Source organism: Bacillus rossius, chromosome 7 (genome assembly GCF_032445375.1).
Source record: "Bacillus rossius redtenbacheri isolate Brsri chromosome 7, Brsri_v3, whole genome shotgun sequence".
In the NCBI taxonomy this organism is placed as follows: Eukaryota; Metazoa; Arthropoda; class Insecta; order Phasmatodea; family Bacillidae; genus Bacillus; species Bacillus rossius.
The window spans coordinates 13900253-13926306 of record NC_086335.1 but is presented as its reverse complement, the minus strand read 5'-3'; the positions used below and the strand labels follow the sequence as shown (position 1 = coordinate 13926306).

Genomic DNA, 26054 nt, shown 5'->3' with positions numbered 1-26054 from the left:
TAGGTGTTTTGTCTGTTAATAATCCCGCCATAGTATAATAACACCAACATGCTGAAATAGCAAATATTTTCGGGCGAAGCACGTTGCGTACAATTAAACCAGGTGAATTCCAAAACACGTCACCCCGACAGTTTTACGATACCCTTTGAAATCCGAATTCAAAAACGTACGTTAACCATTGGGGAAGAAGGGAGAAGTTGTTTGTGTGTGGCCGATTCCTAGTTAAGTTTTCCCTTTAGACTAGGTTGCGCTCTTTACTTCTGAGCTTTGAAAACGTTTACTAATTCATGTGTTTATCCATCCTTAATATGCCTTTGTGGTTAGTAGCCTGTGATATGACTGACTTTCAGCGCCGAGCGGCTTAGCCATAAAATATTTTTGAGACTCAGTCATGAAATTCTTATGAAGTATTTAATGCATAAACGCTAATTTTTGTTCTTACCGTGGTTTACAGTTCCTTAGTAAGTTTATTTCTTAAAAATTATAATCATAGTTATATATATATGTAAATGATCTCCCTATAGTATTAGATCTAAAAGTAGTGTAATTTTTGATGTGTAAACATCTTGGCTCTCGATAACTGGCATTTGGTATGAGTTATTTCTTGAAAATGGATTGTAAGTCGTTGAACGGAAATGTGTCACAAAGATGGCTGACCCACGTTCAGCAACATAAATCAGTATAAAGTCACTTTCGTAAACATTAAGGGACATACCAAACGTATTGGTGTGCAAAATGAAACTTTATGATAGTGAAAATACCCTGGAATATATTATGTAAACTAAAATAGTCATAGTTCAAATTAATCACAAGCTTTAAAATACCTAGTAAAAAAGGTAGTACAATGATTACAATACAGATTCTCCTTCGTAATTCTCAAGAGAGTTAATAGCACAGTGACAGTGCACGTGTTTGTAAACGTCAAGGGACGTAGTTAATATATCGTCAATTATTTTTTTAAGAACATTATAATAAAATAATAATGTTTAATCAGCTCAATCAGATAAAGGTTTGTTTGTAAGAAGTATTAAGAGACTGTTTTCAGCCGTTTAAGAAAAAAATATACAAACATATACTTAGCGTTAAAATACGTGTTTTAAAATGTTTCAAATTAATATTTTAGAAACTCCATTAAAGTATAACTTCTCTCGTGTGCGAAAACTTTATAGTATTTACTATTTGGCTAAGTGTAGATTATCAAGATGCGCGGTATTTTAATAAATTTCCTTTGTTGAAAATCAGGTCCAAAGCCGCGATTTTATCAAAGTCGTTTATAATATTTTAAATATCAGATTGTTTTTTGTTGCTGATTGCTATTTGCGTTTGATGGTTGAAAGCAACGTTTACGATTCAGGCAGCAAATTCTAGTGGCTGGCGCAGAAAGTATTTGTGAGATTCGTATCCAGAAAGTTTTGAATTTGAAAAGCAACTATTTTATTTATTAGTTTATTTAATACGCCCAGCATTATTTTAAAGAATAATACAATTAATTTCGTGTCCGAATTTTAAATTCTAAGACAATTTGCAACATAAACAACATGAAAACGCTTGAGTTTGCTCGTTACCGAGATTATATGTTTACACATCACTGGCGAGTACTAAAGACTCGCTCACATTTTTTTTAATCACACCATATTTAAGTGATTGCTTATAAAAATGATCCTATTTGTACTTTCTTATAAAGTTTTGTTCGCCTTACGATACATCTGTAATATTACTTGAATGTATTTGAATTTAAAAAAATCACTTTAATTTGTTTTCTTAAAATTTTTTTTGTTATTAGGTGCACAATTATTTTATTTCAATTGCCAGTCATGACATAATATATCATTTAGTTCGTGTGGTGATCAAAGGCGTATGCAGGATTTATTTTCGCGGGGACACTAAACTTAAAATCATTACATTTACCAAATACAGCTAATGTAATTTACTATGGAACAAAATTCTCACAAACAAACCTGGAGTTATTTCCCTGAGAAAAAATGGGTTTTCAATGTGCAAAATAATTTAAAACACATAATGCTAGTAGTTGAAATAATTAACTTTGAGAAAATGAGGTTACCAAACAAATTTCAAAACTACAATTAACATAAGTGGAGACTTAACTACTATTTTTTTAAATTTAAGGTGGAAAATAAATCTACAACAATAGTATTATAATACTTAATTGCATTTATGCAAATGGTGTATATAAAATAACATTATTATATACTAAATTTTCGGTCACTCGATAGAAACTTACACATGGCCCGTGGTTTACCTTTTTTTCACTTTTGTTGGTGTGAATGTTATTTTGTAAAGGAATACATAACCCCGCCCCCCTTGGGGTGATAAAGCTTAGAGATAGGTTTGGATTCCCAGACGTCGTCGTGACCACATGACCACGGCGTGGCCAAGGCAGACTAGGCGAGATGATTGGGTGGTGGCTTGACAGTGCCTTCTGTAGTAAAGAGAATAATGAACAACCCAACACCTGTTTCAAACCTAGAACGTATCCCTGACTTTGTCAGAAAGCAAACCCAGAACTCTTAACTACCGAGTCAAAAGGTCATGATTTCTGCTTTGCTTCCTGGACATTTAAAAACGGGGCTTGGAAGAGTGTGTATTGCAAATGTTGCAGTGGCCAGTATCGAAGGGCCGGTGTTCAACATCACAAGAGTGAACAGGCTTCACATGGGAGCGTACCTGTGCATAGCGTCCAACGGCGTGCCTCCCACCGTCAGCAAGAGGATCATGCTGATTGTTCACTGTGAGTGCACGCTCCCCACAAACTCTCGCAGGTGCTTGTAGAAGGAGAATCTTTGTCAAAGGGTCGCATGAAATCGGCAAGCATTATAACTAAAAAAAAAAAAAAAGGAAAATTTATATCCTCAAGCAAAACCACCGTCCTGCTAGAAGTAACATAGTCATCAAACACATTGTGTAGGACTTCTCAAACAGTGTTGATGTTTACAACCGAAATATAAGTACCATTCCGCTAAGGAGATTTGCAATTTGTTATAAATTAAAATTGCTTTTAGAATTCATGATAATTAAATGATGTTAACAAAAGTTTTTTACCGATGTTCAATGGTTCGCATTCTAATTTAATTTTGTTTATTTGATTATTTAACGGCTTTTAGAATAATGTAAATTACAGTTTTTTTTAATATAATGACAACTTTTTATAATAATTTTTACTTCTTTACTCCGAAATGTATGTCAATTAATTAAATTTTTAAAAAAATTCAGGGAAAAACATTTATTAAAAAAATGTTTTCAATTTGTATACCTACTTTATGAGCATTTAGTTTTATTTTTATGTAATTAAAATTCGTTTCGTCTTTTTACTTGGATAAGAAACAGGCATGTACTCAGTGACTTTACATTGACAAGTGAAAGTTAAATTAGCTTTTGTTGCTTAGATAGTTTTTACGTGGTAGATAATTGTATTAAACGTATTAAAAACACAATACATTTATAATACTACTAGATAATGCCCGGCATACGTTGCAATGCCTCAATCAATTTTTTTTTGTAATTTTTTAAACGTATACTAAGCATCTCTCTTTATCTCTCTAATTCCCTATCTCTCTATGTATATCTCTATAACTCTCTGTATCTTTCTATTTACATCCCTATCTTTCTATATATCTTTCTATATATCTTTCTAGCGGACCCGACAGACATTGTCCTGCCCAAATGTACTTTTTGTGAGATATGGATATGGCGGTAAGTTTTTCTACGCTGGACATTTTGTATCTTCTCATTATACATACCCCTCCTCTTGGGCACGCCACTGCCGTTACCAAAAACCTTTCCCATGGTTACGCAGAAGGCAACAACAATGCAAAAGCCCGTTGCCATGGAGGCTAATTATCAACAATGCTTAGTTTTTTTGCTTTTAAAGCATGTATTTTTAGTTTTTCTTAACTCAGAATCGAGATAAAATATGCAATTGTGAATCTAAACCATCCTCGAATCCCCGTGAACTCACACACAAAATTTCATCAAAATCGCGTACAGACAGACAGAAAAAGTACTGTTTTATTATAGTAAGATAGATTATTCTTACATGTTCGCATCCATGCAGTGTATGAAAAATCAGCATGCATAGCCCCACACCTATAACTATACGTATATGCTGCCCACGACTTTTTCCGCATGGAATTTTGTATTATCTTGCACCATTTAGAAATTTAAACATTATAACATAACAGTTGATACAGTTGTAGTAGTTTTCTTATGTTCACAAATGATAATTTTTCTCACCTCTATTTCAGTCTTTGCAATAAAAATATGTTACTACCTAAATTTTGAGTAAATATGTTTCTACTTTCAAATGTAATGACGGGAAGACACTTCATAAAATGTCTTTGTAAACCACATTTACTGTTTTTTCCGTCTCGAGCTAGAATGTAAAGATTGTCTGCATTACTGACCCGCGAGAAAGCTACATACATTTCAGAGAGAGAGAGAGAGAGTGAGAGAAAGACACCTATTGAATGTCTATCCAACTAATTTTTTTATGAGAGCATATTTTCATTAAATAAATCATGAAATCATTCAACGATAAAAGCTGTTTATTTAATTAAGCGGACGGGTTCGCTCCAAGGAGAAAATTGACGCGGTGAGACTTCGTGGACATAGAGAAATGACACACACTCACTATTTGTGTGGCTATGAAACATGATTTTTTTCTGCAATTTAAATTGTAATATACAAAAAGGGTATTGAAAATTGAAACAAATATGGCGACACTATAAACTGTCAGGATCTTTATTTTTTTCTTACTCTCTACTTAGTTCCTTACAATAGCAAAGTTAATGGCTTCTAATAATGCGTTGCAATTTTTGCTTTTAAAGCGTGTTTTTTTTAGTTTTTATTAACTCAGAATCGAGATAAAATATCCAATTGTGAATCTAAACCATCCTCACTATTTGTGTGGCTATGAAACATGATTTTTTTTTCTGCAATTTAAATTGTAATATACAAAAAGGGTATTGAAAATTGAAACAAACATGGCGACGCTATAAACAGTCAGGATCTTTATTTTTTTCTTACTCTCTACTTAGTTCCTTACAATAGCAAAACTTAATGGCTTCTAATAATGCGTTGCAATATTTGCTTTTAAAGCGTGTTTTTTTTTTTTTTAGTTTTTCTTAACTCAGAATCGAGATAAAATATCCAATTGTGAATCTAAACCATCCTCGAATCCCCGTGAACTCACACACAAAATTTCATCGAAATCGGTCCAGCCGTCTAGGAGGAGTTCAGTGACATACACACGCACACAAGAAATATATATATAAAGATTGAACATTTTACAATACTTAACCATTAATAACTAATTTTTAGCCCTTGGGATGAGGCTACGTTTGTTTAATTGATGATGTGCCCAAAGTGGCGGTGTCTCCTGATACAGTCATATACAAGTGCGATTGACAACGTACGGAAGACAACCCCTCCCCCCACACTCACAGAGAGCAGTATCAGTCCCCACGACCTGCTAGGGACAGCGTCAAATCTCTGTGGCATCAACGGCATCAGAAAACATTAAATTTAAGACGCTACACCCTTTAAACCTGCACATTTACTAATAGGCTGTGAGCCAAACTAATAGAGTTTTCAAAGATAAACACTACTAAAAAGTTAAGGTGGACCTGTAGTAGGTAATAAGTAGTAGTTTAATAAAACATTTAACGAAATTTCATATAATTTTAATACGAGGAAAACTTAAAAATGGCGTAACAATATATTTCATACAAAGTTGGGAAAGGATACCTGTCGCTTAATTTGGAACAGCTTGAATGTTTAGTAAAAAAATATATGTTATATGATATGCTGTAACATTACAATCAAACTTACTTCGTACGCACGGAAATCAAAAAAAGATAGCATTATAATTATCCTTTAAAAGCATTGCTAGCTTGAAATACTTATAACTAAATACTACGAACGGTTAAACGATTATATACAAATTTTATAAATAAATATTTGCCAAATTAAATACCAAAAATAAAAAAAGCGTTCTAAAAAAGCATGGTGTGGCGAGGGCGGCAATATAATACAATACCATATAAATCTTAAAATCACTTGAAGGCTAGCACAATTTAAAATTTAATTTTTCAAGGTAATAGCAGCACAGTAAACTAGGGCTCGCGAGGCTTTAGCTGCACGCCGAGGAAAATGTCATACGTCGCATACTTCACAACCATCCCGCACAGTGTTAGGGGCGTAAATAAATTCTTCTATCCTCTTGTGGGTTCATTATAAGGGCAGGGGCGAGACCTACTTGCATATAAACCGCGCCGACTGCCAATCTTGCACCCGGGATATTCCCAAGTGACACGCCCGGTAATCCCTTGCTTGTCACGTGATGGCGAGTATGGACGAACACCTCAACACCACGTCACGACCACCGACCCAGCGGCAAACGTGATGTCATTTCCGTGCTGTACAACCGCGCGCTGTCTTCGCACTCAGTCGGTTCGTAAATTTTGCATTTACTTTCGTTCCACCAAAGACTAAAAAAGAAAAACATGTTGTCAATTGCCTCCACATCACGCCCTCAAGATGTTCATGCAAATGAAACTCCGTATCTCTTGAGTAGTTTGCGAACCCGCGCGGCGCGCCTGACCTGTCGCCTGTCCCCGGGCGGGCACTGGCGAAACACACACCACCGCTCCTCCGCGTCTCCAGCGCTAAGCGCGCGGGATTTCTGGCACCATCCAGTTATTCGCCACACGACGTTAATAACTTAAAAAATTATTGCACCCCATGCTAAATATTTCAATAGAATTTAAAAAAAAATATTGATGTATAAATCTTTAAAATTAACTAAAGCTACAGAGTTAAAACTTAAACTAAATATTAAGTCCTCCTACGTTCTGGTTCTTTCTGGAGGTAATCACTCATGTTTCCAACCTGTCTCGTTCATCCAGCAAAATGTACTAGCTGTTAAAATAGTTAACACAGTTTTTTTATATTAAAAAATACATTAATAAAATAACGTTTAAAATCTACTAAAAATATCAAAAAAGATATTAAATGAAATTGAAACATTATCCAATAAATGGCCATCACCATATAGAACACGATCAAGTACACAGACTTGGCCTACACCCAGAGGCCAAGAAGTAGTATCTGACTGGCCACAACAGCCAACGGTTTAGATCGTCAATATAAATTTAAAATTGTATTACAATTTAATGGTTATATTTTCAAAAAGAGAGTAATATATTATTAAACACTGAATTAATTATTTTTAAATAGCTAGCAGGTTAAATGCGAGTAAATAAGAAAATTCATCAATTTAATTACCCTTCAAATAGAGTATGAAATTCTTACGGAAAATTTAATTAAGAAATATGGATTTTGTTTAAAAAATTAATTTCTTCAAATTATTTTCAAAACTTATATTTTTTTTTTCTTTTGTAATATTACGAGGCCGTTTGATATTTTTAATAGAAACAGAAATATTTTCATAATTCATTAACTTTTTTTGTATTTTTTATTTTTTTATGTTTCCTATTTTTAATGTTTTTTTAGAAAACATATTTTTAATGGTTTTAAAATTATAAAAGTAGTAATAATAGGGGATGATGGTGCATGGTCCTGGGTCTAGATTGTGTTTGTGAGATTCGCCATCTGGTATAGTATAGTCACAACCGCCAACATTTACATTCTTATACATTGACTTTGAAGTTTGGCGTTGAACCCGGCCACCAATTTGGGTAAATTGATATATGAGTTTCAAAAATTGGAAAAATGAAACCAACATTTTTTCAATACTGACTTAAAAATGGTCAAAAGCAGCCAAAATAAACCCAAAATTCGCAACAAAAATGTACCGTCATTAAGAAAACTTTTTCCACAAAAAACTAAAAAATCCTAAAATTTAAAAATGTCTATTGTAGAGGAAAAACATTCCATCAAATTAAAAAAATTATTAATTACTGAATACTCAAAGTCTATTTTTTTTCTTTAAAAGAACCAAAAGTCCTCAAATCAGCATTAATTGTTTTAAAATTTTTAGAATCAAGACTTCGTAGCCATGACCCCCAAGACTTTTAACCTGGCCGCCATCATGTATTTGATACCATGTCCATCATCTTGGATGTTTTACTTTCTGACATTTTAGATTCATGAATTTTCCGCTATTTTAAACTATAGAACATTACACCTTTTACAATTTCATCATTTTGTTTTCTAGGGCTTTTCGCCATCTTACATTCTGCCATATTGGATGAAATGATGTCCCCCATCTTTAAATTCCGTAGGTATATTGCAAAAAAAAAAAATGAAAAAAAAAATTATTCACAAAAATAACAAATTTAATAAGAAACCTTATAGCTTGGACCTTGGAAAATTCTGTTGGAATACAGAGAGTGCAAACTTTCAAAACCTCTTTATTCCAATGGTGGGCCCTGGAAGACTGACCCCCACCACTAAACAAAGAAATATATATTACTATTACTTCAGCCAATCATGCCCATCTTATATACGCAATCGTGTTTTTGTTAATTAAGTTTGCTACCGTCATATTAGTTTATTAATTAACATCTATAGTATGGCCAGATCGTCAGCTTGTGTAGCATCCAAAACATTGTTGGCCATTTGGATTCCATGATTTAAATCTGTAATTATTAACCACAAAAATTAGTAAAAAAATTAAAAAAAATGTCTTAAATACCTATTAAAATATTGTGTGTTCCGATAGATTTCAGTCCTTCCTTATGTAAGTGAAAATTACTATTATAAAAATATATAAATAATGTTATTATTCCTGCGTCGTAGGACTATCGTGCAGTGCACGCCTCAATGTATTTAGTAAGAACTTAAGAATTAATGGTAAGAAACTTTTTGTCGTGTAGTGGGAGTAAACATGCTTATTTAGTTTGTCTATATTCTTTTAATATGTTATATCAAACTTTATGTTTATCATTTTGGAGACTCGTGTTTTGTTTCATTGAATTAATTCATGGCTTGTATGAAAATATATAAGTATCGAAAAAGATGGCTTAATTTTTGTATTATAAGTACTTGGCCTATAGGACGGACATTGTACATTACCTGGTCAAAAGTTATGACACTTAAAAGAAGAAGGCCTCGTGGTTATGTGATGTAGTTATATGACGTTTGGCCTGTACGAGTGACATTGTACATGATATGGGTGAAATTTATAATTGCCCCTATATTGAACCCAAAGGGGTGTTAACTGACTATTACACATGTTGCACTAATGTCACTTTTAGATTTAAAACATGGCGTAAACATTTCCGCGAATTCCAGTTACGACTGTATAACAATATGCGCAGTTCAGTGACGGAAAATCACCCGATTTGGCACTTTTATCATTTAAATAGCGGCCACGGATTTCATAAATGCCACTGAGTTCTCAAGAATAGTCGTTGAACTTATGTACTAGGCAAGTAAAACCAGACGATACACACTCTACCAAAGCCACGAGCAAACAGAGTACCCTATTATTTGTTCCCCCATTTGCATACACGCAGTATATGCTACTGTATGTACAACGAGAAAACAAATATTTTAATTATTTTAAATTAAATAATTTTAAAGTTATATTTATTTGTTAGGAATTTAAAAAACGTATATTGGTATTTCATATTCACTAAAAGAGTTCTATTGTAATCCTACTTATTATTCTTGATGCTTTCTACATAACAAAAATATTCCTAACGATTAAGTCTACATTTCTGGCTACGCACAATTCATTTCATCCAGGAAGCACACTAATTAAAAAGGATGCATATTTTCTAAGTACAATCATAAAAAAGGACAAACAATCAATAAAATTGATGCACATTTGGTAGCACATTAATAAAATAGGACGTGCATTTTGGATTTATATTCATCAAAAAGATGAACTTAAAATAAAAAGGATGAATTGTTGGATCATAATTCGTTGTATTGTTAAAACAGCAATTTTTATTATAGGATACGTGATTGCTCTCTCATAATCGCAAGAGGACTTTCCTAGACTTTAAGGGGAAGGGCATAATAGGATGATTGTGTTGCGTGATAGTGGTTATTAGCTTTACAGACTGATAAATGATTAACTCCAGCAGTTAAAAACAATATGGCGAACATCATGTCATACAAGATGCCGACCTCCATAAGATGAATACAATATGGCGGCTGTGATGTAAGAAAGCAAGTCAGATGTGATGTCGGAATCGCGGAAAGTTCTAGAGAGTCAAATGGCGGGCTTTAAATAATAATTGAAAATGGCGAAAGGTTATAGAACCCAAGACTGTGGAATTCGATATGGCGGAAGGTTCTGTAAAACCAAATGGCTAACGTCATTTCATGTTTCAAAAATGGTGGATATCCATAATGGCCGACAGATTCAAGATCAAGCTCAAAGGTCACTCACTGGCTCCATTCTTAATCCTCAACCTTCAACCTATCCTCGGAGCCCCCAATACATACTAATAGTGATCATGAAATTCTCAAAACTAAACACGGATTTTTACATGTTGCTCTTAATTTCCGTTAAAATAAAAACAAAAATTTGGCATACCCAAACTTATTCAGATGTAGTAGTCGTCGCACACTATTTTAGTAATATGTAGTTTTATATTTTTTCAGTTCCACCTATGATATGGATACAAAATCAGCTTGTGGGCGCGCAAGAAGGACAGGAGATGACTTTAGAGTGCCACTCTGAAGCTTACCCAAAATCGATTAACTACTGGACAAGAGAGAAAGGAGAGATCATAGCCCAGGGTATGTATTCAATATTTTGTAATCCATAAACTATTTATTTTGGAAATATTTTTTTTTAACTTTTATTCTACCTAAAGTTATTATTGACTTTCTATTATTTAAAGAATTTAAATTATTTTCCTCATCTCTTAATGTGAAAGACAAAAAAAAAAATTGCTTGTATTTCATTACTCTGTTTTAAGATAGGGTTGGAAATCGTGTGGGCTGTAATACAATGTAAATTTTTACTGAAAGAACAATTATAAAACGGGTAACCCATCCTTTACAAATTTTAATGCCAGACAGCTTCTCATCTGTAAACAACAATCGTGTAAAAATTACATATTAATGTCACAAATTCTCAAAGTCTGCGCCCAACATGCAATGTACTCAAAATTAAATTGTGTTATAAACATGTGGATACGTCCGTGAATAAACATAAATAAATATTACAGCCATCAGTACTTACATAGACATAGAATCGATTTCAAAGCTACACGGAATAAGTGTGTCTTCACACACAAAAGACTTAAGATAAATTCCAAACGTCCAATCATACGTTGTAAATGTTGGAGACGTTTCTGTGTGCCCTGCTACACGCATCCAATTTATATCATACAAACACATGAATATATATAAAACAATTCCACAAATATATATATATATGTTTATGTATATATATAAGAATATGTATGGGCTAAAGTACATTACGTGTGCCCCAGGAAAAAGCAGCCGTCATACGCACAATTCAGTCGAACCCGGAATTCTACACATTAAATATGGATAACTGTTAATGCATGACGGACAACTACTGTTGATATATAACAAGATCTGCAATAGATAAATACGTAGTAGACGTTAATTTACAAAAAAAAAATCTTAACATTAAGAAGTCCATATACATTATTAAGCGTAGAGGCGTAAACAAACATTACAATAATTAGAACTACCACCTTAGAAGCAATCACGGGACGGCCCCACGTAAATCAGCGTTAAATCAATATTAAACCTATCAAACCAAAGGGCACAAAAGTCTTAAAGCCAAACCAGAATTTTCTACAGGCGGCGGCCGAAATGGAATTCATGCAATAATAGGTATTTAAAGAAAATTGATGACAAAGCCACCGCCTGTCTCTCAACCCCGTACAAAATACAACTTACATTTCCATCTGGAGTCGTTTAAGTGCATCACTTACACCCCGATCATTTCCCGAAGAAATATAAACTTAAAATAGGCCAAATCAGAAGTAGTGTACCAACTCCTACAGAGTATTCCCCCTAGGATCAACTTGAAATCCCCCTAGATGTCGATTAAAAACCCCTAAAGTTTTCACTGTACACCCTATTTAAGAGCTAAAATGTTTTTCTCTTTAACCTCGATCTTCACTTTCAGTATAGGTTATGGGTCTTTTCATTTCCTTACTTTTCTGCCCAAACCGAGAATAATAAATTTGAAAAATAATATTCAATATCTACAATTATATATATGTACGAATTTATTTTAAATTTTAGATCAGTCTCCCAACATTTTGTAGATTTTTGCTGATATTTAAGGTTTTTTTCTTTTGGCATTCTGGAAAAGATTTGAACACGATACTTAATAATAATTCGTGTATTTTTTTTTATTCAAAAGCACCACAGAAAAAAACATAAACGACTTAATTTGCAATCCAATAAAACTCGCAAGTAGACAACAAACTAACGGACACAACCTCAACGTGACAACTGACAACGTGAAAACGTTCTTTTGATCAGAAAGTAGTGCGAAAATCAGCCCCCAGAGCCACTTGTGTTGCTGTTCTTTTTTCACTTTTTTCCTTCAAGATATACACTTAAATTTCACGCCCTCAAAAATTTAAATAATGTACCCGCTAAAAAATCCCCCAAAAGAATCCCCCTAAATAAATGTACGTACCCTCTTAAAAATCCCTTTACAACTGGGTTACCCCTTCATTTGGGGGAAAACCCCCCAAGTTTGCAACCCTGATCAGAAGGCTCCGAGAGCTTAAATGTGCTGTGCCAGCGTCAGTGCGCGAACGCAAAGCCCAAGAGGGAAAACGAATACGTCACAGCAAGACAGAAAACAGGAAGGTGGAGGATAGAAGGGGAAGGTGGCAGTGGCGACACGCAGAATTAAAGAGAGGAATTGCAGAATGCTGCAAGTTAGTAAAAAATAACTTAAATATTTGTTACTTTGAATAAATTTTTTACAGCAACAAAACTTTAAATGTTTTTAAAAGATTTAACAATAATATTTAATCGAATATATTATTTAGAAATAATAATTTTACGTACTAAGTAATATTTTTGCAAAGGTATTAAATTTTAGACATACATTTAAGATACTAATATTACACAAGTATTAATATTCATAACTTATATTTCCATTAAAATATTTTAATTAGGCATAAAGTGAAGTTTCTAAATATTGATATTATGGTTTACATGAAAATAAAATTTAAGATATTAAAATTGTTTTTTTTTGTTTAAATGAAAGTTTTCAGCTCGTATTTAAAAAAAAACATAATCCTTGGAAAATATATTCGTTTCGGGAGAAAAGTTAAATTAAAATAGCTGATAAGCCATAGGAATATTCTACTTGAAAATTTTTACTTATATATATATATACTAGCAGACCCGGCGAACTTCCTACCGCCTAACAGTCAACGAATGTCGTGCTAACACATTTAGTTAAACTTAATGTAGAATTTTATTAACGTAATAAAATGAATACCAAGAATTCAATAAAATTACATATCAAGTATTTCAATGGCGTGTCAGAAAGACATTTCCTTTATTGAAGCTATGTATTTTGCTGCATGGGTTCCACTCGGGTTAATTCTCTTCAGTGAAGCAAGCACCTTGTGATATGTGACCTTTTCCGTTTTGTTATCAGGCGCAAGAACAAATAAAGCGGTTGGTTTGCTGACACGATAAAGTGCCACGTAAAATTGACCATGAGAAAAACATGCATTTAATAGATTCAGACCACAAGCACTTACCTAAGGATTGGCTTTTTGATTTGTTAATCGTCATGGCGAATGCAAGACTAATCGGAAATTGAATTCGTTTAAACTCAAAGGGCATATTGGTTGGGATCATCGGAACCATTGGAATGAGAACTTTCTCACCTTTCAATTTTCCTTTAAGTATCATCGCGTGAATCGCATTGATCATCAGTTTTTTATCACCAAACGAGTTCCATTGCATAGATTTTGTTGGTTTAGATTTCAAAGCATGATGACTAAAGAGCCAATCTTCAGTTGTTAATTGGGCAATGGTAAGCCAGGCACATCTAAGGAGTTTAATAATTTAGTTGGTTAGTTGGTTCGTTTGTTACACAGTCATTAGATTTGAACGAATGCAGAGTACCAACGATTTGATTCTGAATTACAAGATTTGTCATCCAAACCTTTGTTCTTAGCCGCCAAAATTGCTCGCTCACTCAACCATTTGTTATTTTTGTGGTAAGCAATGATTCTCGGGAACACATTGTAAATGAGCTCGTTTTTCGATGAGACGAAATTGCAAAAATTCGGAGGAAATGATAGTCAGCAAATGCTTGGAGAAATCTTCAGCAGATGGATCGTTCAGCAATGCAACTCACATGTTTGCTGCCAGCTGAAGTTTCTTCTCATAGAGCCACATATTTGATGATTTGAGGCAAGCGTTTATTCGTTAGCAGTCGATATTGGAATGACAGGGAGTGTTTGGCGGAAATCGCCAAACAGAAAAATCATTGTGCCTACCAAACATCTCTAGTAATTGCACAGATCTTTCAATGTTCGTACAAGTGCTTCCAGTGCGCATTTGAGCGCCATTGTACATCGTCCAAGATGATTTTAGATACTACAAAAACTTTGGCCATAGCCGAGTGTTTCGCAATGTTACATGTCGGTTTATTAGTAGTTTGAAGGTTTAACGGCAATTTTAACGCTGAATGAGCCGTACGGCATCTTTCTAACAATGTGGCCGCTATTCCATAAGAAGCAACTGTTACTGAAATGTCGGATCTCGCACGGAGAGTGGCCAAAATCAATGATCTCAGGAACGTCTTCCCAGTTCCACCGATAAGCTTGACGAATTCTCATTTCCAACCGAGCCGTTTCAGGGGCTGCCTCTCTTTACTCTTGTGTTTGAGAAGCACGAAGTAAGGCCATACTGACGCGGCGCTCTTCTCTTGCGATTTCTTGTTATTTTTCAGTGGATTGATTTGCAATGTTCCGAAGCCTAATTGTATTACGGCTTTGTTTTCGCTGCATTGTTAATAATAATACTCGCAGAATTAGATTTATTAATAACACTCGCAAAAAAACAAACAAATGACCGGTAACCTTTATATGCTATTTTCATAACAAATCACAAACATGAAATAAAAAAAAATTTAAACTTTCGCGACTTACAGCTTATGTACTGATAGGCAGCGGTACTGGAATGTTTCGAGAGTTTCTCATACATTATGTTTTGTAAATATTTTTTATTATATTTTTTCTGTGGTAGTGCTGTAATGTTAATGTGATAGGGTAATTAATTTTTCTTAATTTTAATGATAAAAGTAAACAATAAATCACAAAATGGGTGAAAACAATTGTCCCAAACATGGCAACGAAAAACGGTTTAGAGCTTTCTTATTTCTTATTCTCTCTACTTTATTCGTTACAATAGCTTCGCGGCTATTGCTTGGCGGACATAGAAAAATAACACTCACAGTTTGTACACCTATAACGTTGTATGTCTATGGCCAACCTACGTGACATGAGCTGTCAATTACGGACTATGGTGTAGTCCCAAACCTAATTTGTTTAAAAATTAATGAATTTTATCATTATTTGAATAGTTAATATGATATTCGGGGTGGACACGAATCCAACAAATCAGAGATCATTAAGATCTATCCAACCGTTCTTGAGTTTTAAATTGTGTAACTAACCAGACATTGTTATATGTATATATATTTAGATATAAATTATTTTTAAAGAAAGCGTTTGTTCATGCATCTCTTGAAAACCAATATACTAAATTTTATGTTATTCTTTCAACTTAAATATTATGATACTTTTTTACAATTTTTTAAATTGAGACAGCTGGAAAGGAGGTCAGAAATCTTTGTTCATATCACGATATATCAATCATATTACGACAGCTAATCAATCACGTTATTAAAATCGTGAACATTTATTTTAAAATATATAATTACAGTACCTTTTAAATATATAACATAATTTAAACGCAACGACATATGGAGGTTCATTAGGTTTTATAAAGAAACTAGCTAATACGGCTTCGCTATCACAATGTCTGAGTGTTAATAAAATCTTACCTTTGTATAAAACAATTATGTGATAAATTGCAAACATGTTTACAAAAAAGGGCCAATAATATGTAAGATGTTAAAATATTTACTTCAATACATGCTTATGGTTTTTTATTTTAGTTTGGATAAATTATTTAATTTTGAGTTTTCTGTTTAAGCGTGTTGGAGATATATTTTCCTTTGATGAAATCATACATAACTCATATTGAATTCATTAGGTTAACAATCTAAAAGAAATTGTTTAATTAGCACCTAAATTACCTTAACTAAGTTTATGTCATCGTTTATACTGACACTTTATTTCACCATGGTTAAAGCTATACTAAGAAAAATTAAATTATATTACCTTATTTAAAATACGTTCCATTATTTAAGGATATTTGAAATAATTGTTTTTTTAATTGGAAATGTATTGTGGAGGTATACAATTCTTATCCAACGTTTTAGTTGATTATTAATTTGTTTTATATTACTAAAATAATCTCCGAATTTTTTTTATCACTTAACACTTTTCCAAAGAAATGCCAATGTAAAAATTCAGAACTGAGTCTATATGGCAATATCTGTTTACAAGGGGAAAAAAACGTAATTTTTTTACCGCAGATGTGAACAAAAAAATAATTATAACTTAATTATATATATATATACAGTTAAAATTTATTTTCCCAATTTTGATTTAACAGATTCCATAAAACTTTTATTTTTGAATTAATATTAAAATTGTTGTTGGAAGATATTGAAGATATTGTTTGCTCCCAAACTAATATTTTCCGTTTTTTTTTAATTTAAAGATATACATAGTTATTATTCTTAAATAGTAAATACCACTTTCTTACTCCTTAGGGGTTAAATTTCACAAAGTATAACAATTGTGTTTGATAGTTTTCGTATTGGTTTTATTGGTACCCAATATCATTTAAATGCTTAATCAATTCGGAGTTATATATTTATTAAAATTAAAAACTTTCTTCCCCCTTTTTCGCGCTTTGGGTATTGAATTTTGCCATATACAAATATTTTATTTTAAGTGTTCGTAAGGTCGTTATTAGAACACAAAATCATTCATCATGCTTAAATTAATTCGGAGGTATTATTAATAATTAAAATTTACTCATCTCCAATTTAACCCTTAGGGGTTTAAATTCGTAAATTTTAAATATTGTGGTTTGTAGTTTGTTTTTTTGTTACGCAATATAATTTCGGTATGTTTGATTATTTTCATAGATATAACTTATTAACTTCAAAACCATATTTAACCCTGTTGAATTTTTTATATTAAGAAATATTTTCTTATATAAAGCCCAGTTTTTAAGTTTAAGATCCATCCATTAAAAATATTATCAAAATCCGTTCATTAGTCTTCTATTGATGCTCGATCTATCAGACAAACAGACAAACAGACCAAAATTATAACATTAATTTTGAGTTCTTAATACCGTAAAAAGCCATTTCCAATATATATTTTCATAATTTAATATATTTGCTTCGAACAGTTTTATTAATAGTATATATATTTATACATCCTTATCATCTGAAGGGGACTGTACGAAACATAATTACATAAACACATACAGAAGTATATATTTTTTTAAATTTTAATTTTAAGGATTAAAAGTGTTAAAAACTATAATTATTTAATCTCTGATAATACCTAAGCATAAAGTAAAAAAAAAACAAGCAATTTCCTAGATATATAAGCATGACATACATCTATGTAAGAACTGGCCTGCATTGACTGCGCAACATTACTGTAAAATATTTTGGCAATTCTAGTGATGGGTGGAACGTTTCGAATATAACAGCGCTGATTGGTCCATTCTGTATCGCCTATTCCTCCTCGACGCTCGGAGAATGGAAACAGAGATGGCCTTTTCAGATTGCATCAAGCCATGAATTTTACATCAACCCTAAAGCGTGACGCGCTCTCTCGAGGGGTCCGAGGTGCGAGCCGGGGAGAAGGGTGGGATCAGAGGTTTGAAAACCCTTGGAGGGGAGGAGAGGGGTGCACCGGGGTATATTCATTGGGGCGGCCTGGCGGGGAAGCGTCGGCGAGGGAGCGTAAAGACTCTGAATGTCCAGCCGAGTTGTGGCCAGAGGCGTGGAATACGACCATATGACGTAAGGAATGGACAAGAAACCGACAGCGGAAAAGAGGAAAAATCGATAACATAATAATAAAATAATGTTCAAATATCATCCGGCCATTGTAATGTAACTGATATTCCTTCGATTGTGTGAATTTTTAAAAATTATTAAGCACCTAATTTAATATTTCTACCAACTTTCAGATGAAGTATATTATAAGTTCATTTTAAATTTATATAAATTTGATATATTTTTACATAATGATAATATTACAGGGTTCCTCACTTTAATATATATTCATTTGTTGAATAAACATTGTAATAACACTAAAAGTCGTTGGTTTAATATAGGAAAGTATATTAAATAGAAGAGTCTATTATGTTAGTATTATTGAGTATATATATATTTTTTTCTTTTTAGCAAATTAAATACACAAAACATTTATAACGTAAATTTTGTTTGTGTGTCTGTCACTATAAAACGATTTACCTAAATAGATTGATTTTATATTGGCTTTGAATTTAAAAAAATCTTATGTTATTCTCAGTAACAAATTAGTCTTTTAACGTTGTAATAATGTTTTAAAAGGTTTCAGACATATGATCATAAATATATATGAAAATTTAATATATAGTTTTATAACTTATACTTTTAACGTAAATTAAAGACACAAAACAAATAACTTTAAATTTATAAAATGATTAATACATATTTTTCAAATACTGTGATAATTTTGGATTTTTTTATTGTTAATTAAATTATTAAAGTATTGTCAACTTGGTGAATTTCCATGTATACTTAGCATGTTTGTGAGTAAGTAATTTCACTAAATTGTACATACATACTCATTTACAATGTAGCTAACGTTGAAAAATTTAAATTTATGTAGATATAAACCCAGAAATTATTCATTTATTAACTTTCCATCATAATAACCCATGAGAATTTTTCTGTTCACGGACAGTTGCGGTTACGACTAATTACACTTAATTTTTTTTAGGGAAGGTTGTCTATGGTTAAGCGGCACCTAAACCAAACCACATCTCGTAAACAAGTTTGTGGAAATAGGAGGCATCTGCAGGAATCCATGTACCAATATGAAACATGGTTTAAATGCATGCAACGAACTTATTAATATAGTCAAGTTACCTATTTTATACCTGTCTTAGCTATTTAGTAATAAAGTAATAATACTTAAAATTTTAATGTATTATTAAGATATTGATGTACTTCTTTAAATCATCTACATAGTACAATATTTGGAACATAAGAAAATTAATGTAAAATTTTATGCTATTAAAATTGCCAGGCATTTAGTGGATGTATATTTTAAACACTTTTTTCAATTCAAATGCACTATTAAATGTGAAACCAAGTTCTGATAATAGGTTTAAAGAATATTTAAAAAAAAAACACTTTTTCTTGCAAATATATTATTCATTATAGTAGAAGCTTATGAGACCGTGCATTTTAGCTATATTAAGGGTCATCAATTCATGGTATATAAACATGTTCTTGTCAACATTTTTCCCACTTCGCTTCCTAAACTTTAAAGAAAATACTATTTTCACTACCTTAAAAGTTTGCAAACCGTAAAAAAATTCTGAAACATGAAAATGCGATACATTATTTTAATTGCAATTTTTTTTTAATTCTGCATGATTAATATCAAAAATATGATTTCATTTTCATACAACCAAAAAAATAAATGGAGTAAATAAAAATTATTTCCAGATTTACTTAATTTAAAAGTACCATTTAAAACCAATTTTACTAAACCTTATTTCAGCCTCGGTGAACCAATGAGGTTAACAAAAATCAAGCATTCAATTATATAATTTTGCCTTAGTGGATAAATTATTCGAGTTAAACCCAGTTCCAAAACATCTTAAATATATTTCACCTTAGATTCAGTAATTGATTTAGATACGAATAAATAAAGTATTTTAAAAATTAAATAACGTTTATCTCCACAGCAAAATAATATTTTTACATATTACAGATTTTATTTGACAATGTTCTATAAAATATGGCATTTTAGAATGAAAATCTTTTCTTCTGTATTGTAAGTATAATCTGCAATATGAATCGTATATAAAACTTTATTTGGTTTATTTATTTTACGATTTAGTAAGTGTATTGGTAAAGCAGGGAGTTTGGGTATTTTTTTTTATTTAGTAGTATTTAAGTTTATTGTTTTGAAACACAACACTTTTTAATTGGTTCCGAGGTTCTTCTCATAATGTTTTTTTTTATACATTTAGAAAATATCAAGTTAAGTTGGGGGGGGGGGACATTAGGTGGAATTTTTACCTGCAGGATTATTAGGATATTTTCTTTAAATTTATTTTGTTTATTTTATTTATTTTTTTATTTTTTTGCCTGTTGGGAGAGAGCAATAACCGTGCTCCCTCTTGCCGTGCCACTGCATGGGGGCGTGCAGCATGTTACTTCCTGGTCCGAGGTGGGGAATGGTGCCTGTCGCAGGAGGCAAGTACGAGCCCGTGCTGCTCGACAACGCCTACAAGGTGCACATGAAGCTGACGATCCGGTCCGTGGGGCCGGCGGACTTCGGCTCCTACAAGTGCGTCTCCAAAAACTCCCTGGGCGACACCGACGGCAGCATCAAGCTCTACCGTGAGTTCCGATACCCTGCGTCACACGCACGAACTACTCCGACCTCCTGCACGAGTCGGTTTGAAATAATCGATACAGACATGTGTTATGTAACCTATTATTATCAGAGGTCTGGACGACTTAATGGGTGTTAAAGATGGTAAATATTAAGAAAAAAACTTTAACTAGTATATAGTAAATAATAATAAAAGTTTCAAGTATTCATAAAACATTACAGTGCATATGAACCATAATTAAAATAAATTACAATTTTTAATGAACGGTCAAACAAAAAGTTAATATGTACAATTCTAACAATTTATTGTTATTTTAAAGATAACACCATAACTCAATCATCGAACCAATTTATCAATAAGAAACCTGCGTCACACCTTACACCACAGTTGATTTTTACTGCTATGCAAACATTTGTTACAGACAGGATGTAAATGTCCCGATACGATTAACTGCAACGTTACTTTCGAACCATTAATATTCCTTCCTACGGCTTGTATAGTATTTATCGCGTTTTCTTTCGTTTTTTCTTTAAAGGCAACGTTCCGCTTCGATGTCCAATATTGTCAATGGTACCGTTTATAACAATGGTGTTAAAGAAAATAAAACTTGGTAAGGGGGAAAGAACCAAAGAAACGTTTCACACAATTTGTCAACCAATGATTGGCCAGGTAATAAACCCTAAATAATGTATTTTGTAAAATCGCGTCATAAGTTGAGACAATATACGAACTTTGAAATTTTTTGAGAAATTTTCACTAAAATACCATAGCATATTTTATATAACACTTCTTTTAGATGTTATATATCATATTTTATGTACATATTATTTATTTTACACATTATATGGTATTCAATGAAGAATAGTTATACGTTATAGTGTATTTGTAATATTATGTATGTGTAATACTTTCAATTATTCTCAGTCTGCATCATTACAAAAAAAATTAATGTGCCCTTTTTTCACAATGCGAGAAGGTTCCTAGATTTCTGTTGATATGGACTTGCGGACTTCCACGGCGCAGTTGATTGAGTCTAGCTTCGGTATAGGGGATTCATGCGAGTTTGTTTTAGGCAGCATTAAGGTATAATTAACTAAGCTTGTAGGAATGCCTACAATATGCCTACCAGAATTAAAGTAGAAATAGTAATGAACCCGATATATATTTAACCCTTAATTTCGCATGAAAAGAAGTTTCAAGAAAATATTCAAACCACCTTTTTATAACTATTTTACTTCACGGTAAACACAAAAAAAATATTTATAACAACACCATTGCATTTGCTATATTGCCAAATATGACACCTTGCCATTTTATGGCCATTATAAGGGCATAATAATTATCATGATCTATAAAATTTAGAGAGATAAATAATACTAAGGCACACCGGAATTATAATTTGCATTGGAAATTTTTAAAACACTTTCTTAAAAAAATATTTCTTATTTTTTAAGCGTCAATACACTAAATATATATTTTTGCATATTTGCAACTTTGTCCTTGCGCAAATAATTAAAATCACAGTTAAATGTGCATAGTTGAACACTTTTCTGGCACATCTTCACTTTTATCTTTACACTTCAATAGTTAAAATAAATAGCTATTAAAATCACAATTAAATGAGCAATGCTGAACATTGTTCTGGCAACTTTCTACATTTCAAGAGTTAAGTTGAAATTCTACGAAGCAGTTACGATTTTCCTTTTAACATAACCTTAATTTGCACTTTGTACACTGAAAAATTATATGATATTTTATAATGTACTAGCTGCCCTGAAGACTTCGTGACTTCAATGGAAAAAAATAAATATTACCTATTTCAGAGTGATCACTTTATTGATTGATTTAATGTCTCAATAATAAACAACGATTAAATACATAAGTAAGTTTTCTGTTTCGTACACTGCACGACTTAGTAATAATGTGATGATATTTTCATTGTAATGCTTAATGGTAGACGATATTTTTTTGTTCGATTATTTGGCTGGTAAATAAACATGAAGGTTTTCCAACGCGGGAGCAGGCAACATACTACTGTCCATGAGAGAAGCATGGGTTTTCTTGATTAACGCCGAAAACACTCAACGACTGACCCTGGGATTTATTTATGATCATAGCGAAAGCAAGCCGCACTGGAATTTGCCGTTGTTAAAATTCAAATGGTACGTCAGTTGGTACCATTGGGATGCGAGGTATCAACACATCATCTCTCTTATATTTTCCCTTTAGAATGGTTGCTTCGATCACATTGTTCAGTAATTTTTACACTGCCGTGTGCCATTACAAAGACGCGGTTGGTTGATATTTCACAACATTATGACCACCGATCCTACTTATAATTTAAGATTATGAGGCGGCAATTCTGGCAAATCCAGTGAGTTTAATAATTCTGGTGGATAGTTGACGACATCATCTTGGTTATTTGCGCAGTCAACGGATTATTATGTCCTTAATTCACCGGCAATTTCATTTTGAATTTCGAAATATATTTCATTTGCACCCGTGTTTTTGGCAGCTAATATAGCTCGTTCGCTCAACCAAAAATGATGTCTGTAATTTTGAGCAACATTTGGGAACATATTTTGAATGAGCTTTCTTTTTGATTCAGTAAACTAACAAAAATTAACAGGAAATGTAATATAGTCAGTCAAAACGTCTACAGGGATTTGGCCATTACCAATGTCAATTATTTGTTAAAAAATATTTCTCCATATCGATCATTTTGCGATTCGACACGCATATTCTTGCTTAAATCTAGTATCCAAAAAAATGGAGGACTTTAAACATGCATTGAGTTCATGCTCTGGCATTGACAGTGGAATCACTGGTAATGTTTGACAAAAATCTCCTGCTAACAAAATCATTGCTCCATAAAATCAGTTTTGATTGTTTCGCAGATCTTTCATAGTTCTGTCTAATGCCTCCAAAGACTTTTTATGTGCCATCGTGCATTCATCCTACACTATGAACTTACATTGCTGCAAAACCTTTGCCATTGTATAATTCTTCGAAATGTTGTTGGTAGGAGTTTCGTTGCTTTGGATATTGAATAGTAATTTTAGCGCTGAATGGACTGTTCAACCACCTTCCAACAATGCTGCTGCAATACCAGATGAAGCAAGTGCGAGTGCAATTTCATTTTGTGAGCGCATTGTTGCAAAAATAAATTAAATTAAAAATATTCTTTCCTGTACCACCCGGAGCGTGTAAAAATTAAATCCCTCCAGTTCCATCATTGACAACTTTCATAAGTGTATCAAAGGCATTGTTTGGTTGTTGGTTCAACAGCGGAACATTTATTCGAACTGATTCCCTTAAATAATCAAAATTGTACATTTTTCACTTTGCAACTCTTGATTAAAATCGTCGTGCATTGGGCGATTAGGCGCGGCCATGCCTAATTGAGATTATACTTTGTCTGACATCATGAAGCACATGTCCTCAATTGATATCAACGACTCGTTGTAAATTTCTTCTGTGATTTGTAAATGGAGATTTCCTGTTCTATTGCGCAGTTGATGCAAGATATCGTCACACATATCATCTTTGTATTTGATCCAAAAATTAAGTAGTTATAATAATAGAAAAAAATGGTCGTATTTGATGAGTTTTTCAAAAAATTACAGCATCATTGAGAGTTTGATCCCAATTAGAGTCATTTTCTAAAATTTGCAAACACTGACACGCTTCTATGTAAGAGCCACATAATTCACTATTAACAGTACGTAAATGTTTGAATGGTGTTTAGCCTCGAACATTGACTAAAATTAATATTAAATTAAAACACTCATCATTGCTTGGATGGACTGAATAAATTCGACCAATTGCATCAGTGGAATATACTTTGGGGTAACCTGGAACTGATTTTTCTTGTTTCCGTCGTTGAAATTGTTTTGAGGATTAATTCAAAGTATGATATTTTGGCATTTATGAGTATAGCAGTGTTCGGGCGTAATCATAATTCTGACACATATAAAAAAAACTGGTGAAGGTTGTAGACGGTGTTTGAATTGCTCGTTGTAAAACAGTCTGTGTTGTAAAATATACTCTTTGACCATTTTCCATGTGTACGGCTAAGTGAACTTAAGTGGGGTGTCTTCGATGAAAAGGAAAAAAAAAAATGCGTCAAATTTCTTCAATACTGCTTACATAGCGGCCTATTTGGTATTGGGAAACTTCATTCATGAAATTCTCAGCACCAACTCCAATCACATTCATATCACGTCCTTTTGAACTGACTTCAAAAAAGGAGGAGGTTCTCAATTCGTCTGTATTTTTGTTTGTTGCATATTTGCAAACATATTTTATAGCTTTGACGGAATGGAAAGATACAACATTGGTGTGCGCCTTGAAAGTCTTTGATACGATTGGTGAATATGAAAAAAAACCGACGATTATTAATTTTGATACTTTTTAAATTTATTTTGAAAATTGTTGATTTTCCGTTATCTGCAGTCGATCTGAAGCGAATAACCATCATTCCCGGTAATTTTTTCAGCTACTAATGCCCGTGGATACCGTTTCCAACATTAACCATCCACCATACACGGTGAATTGGGATTACGAGTTCCACATGGGCCATGAATAATGTTTTAAATCAACTTCAAAAAAGGAGGAGATTCTCAATTCGTCTGTATTTTTTTATTTTTTTTATGTTTGTTACCTCAGAACTTTCGATTTTGTGAACCGATTTTGATGATTTTTTTTTTAAACTGGTGCTTCCCTTGTGGTCCCATTTCATTTTGTTCCAGTTCTGACCATGAAATCCATTGGAAAAACATACCTATAAGTCATCAATTTGCGTTAAGTATGTGCGCGATAAATGGACGAATAACTCAATATCACGCCAAACCAATTTCGATGATTCTTTTTTTATTGGAAAGGATGTACTTCAAGGGTAGATTGATGAAAGTTTTGTTAGGTTCTGATTATGGTACCTATGGCAAAGTAACGGAACTCTTCAATTCATAGGAGCAAATTAACGATACTCGGCTGAATCTTTTATAGGCTATCCGGATATTTTTGTCACCTACCGTAACGTGGATCAAGCTCTGACGGTTTACATTTTGCTCTTCTGTCTCTTTGGATAGACGATCGTGTATCACGCTGAGTCGGTGGGCACGTTGCTCCTCCGTCTCATTCGATAGACGATATCTGCAACCTTGAAACGACATAAATAATACCTAATTAAACCAAACAAGCGAACTTTAATAGGTACGACACTATGCTGAGACTTAATGTAGCAAACAAGGGTACGAAAATATAGCCAATATTAAACACAAGGACTTACCGTAAGAAGGACGGTGTAG

The 26054-nt window shown here is 32.7% G+C and overlaps 1 protein-coding gene across 1 annotated transcript in view; it reads left to right on the top strand.

The window, feature by feature from the left end:
• The window catches only part of LOC134534406 (lachesin-like), a 424713-nt gene that overhangs the window by 336524 nt on the left and 62135 nt on the right, over positions 1-26054 (top strand). The window contains exons 5-7 of the mRNA XM_063372870.1: positions 2621-2749; positions 10597-10734; positions 20600-20749. Coding sequence (XP_063228940.1) covers positions 2621-2749; positions 10597-10734; positions 20600-20749 — 417 coding nt within the window. The remainder of the gene's footprint in view (positions 1-2620; positions 2750-10596; positions 10735-20599; positions 20750-26054) is intronic.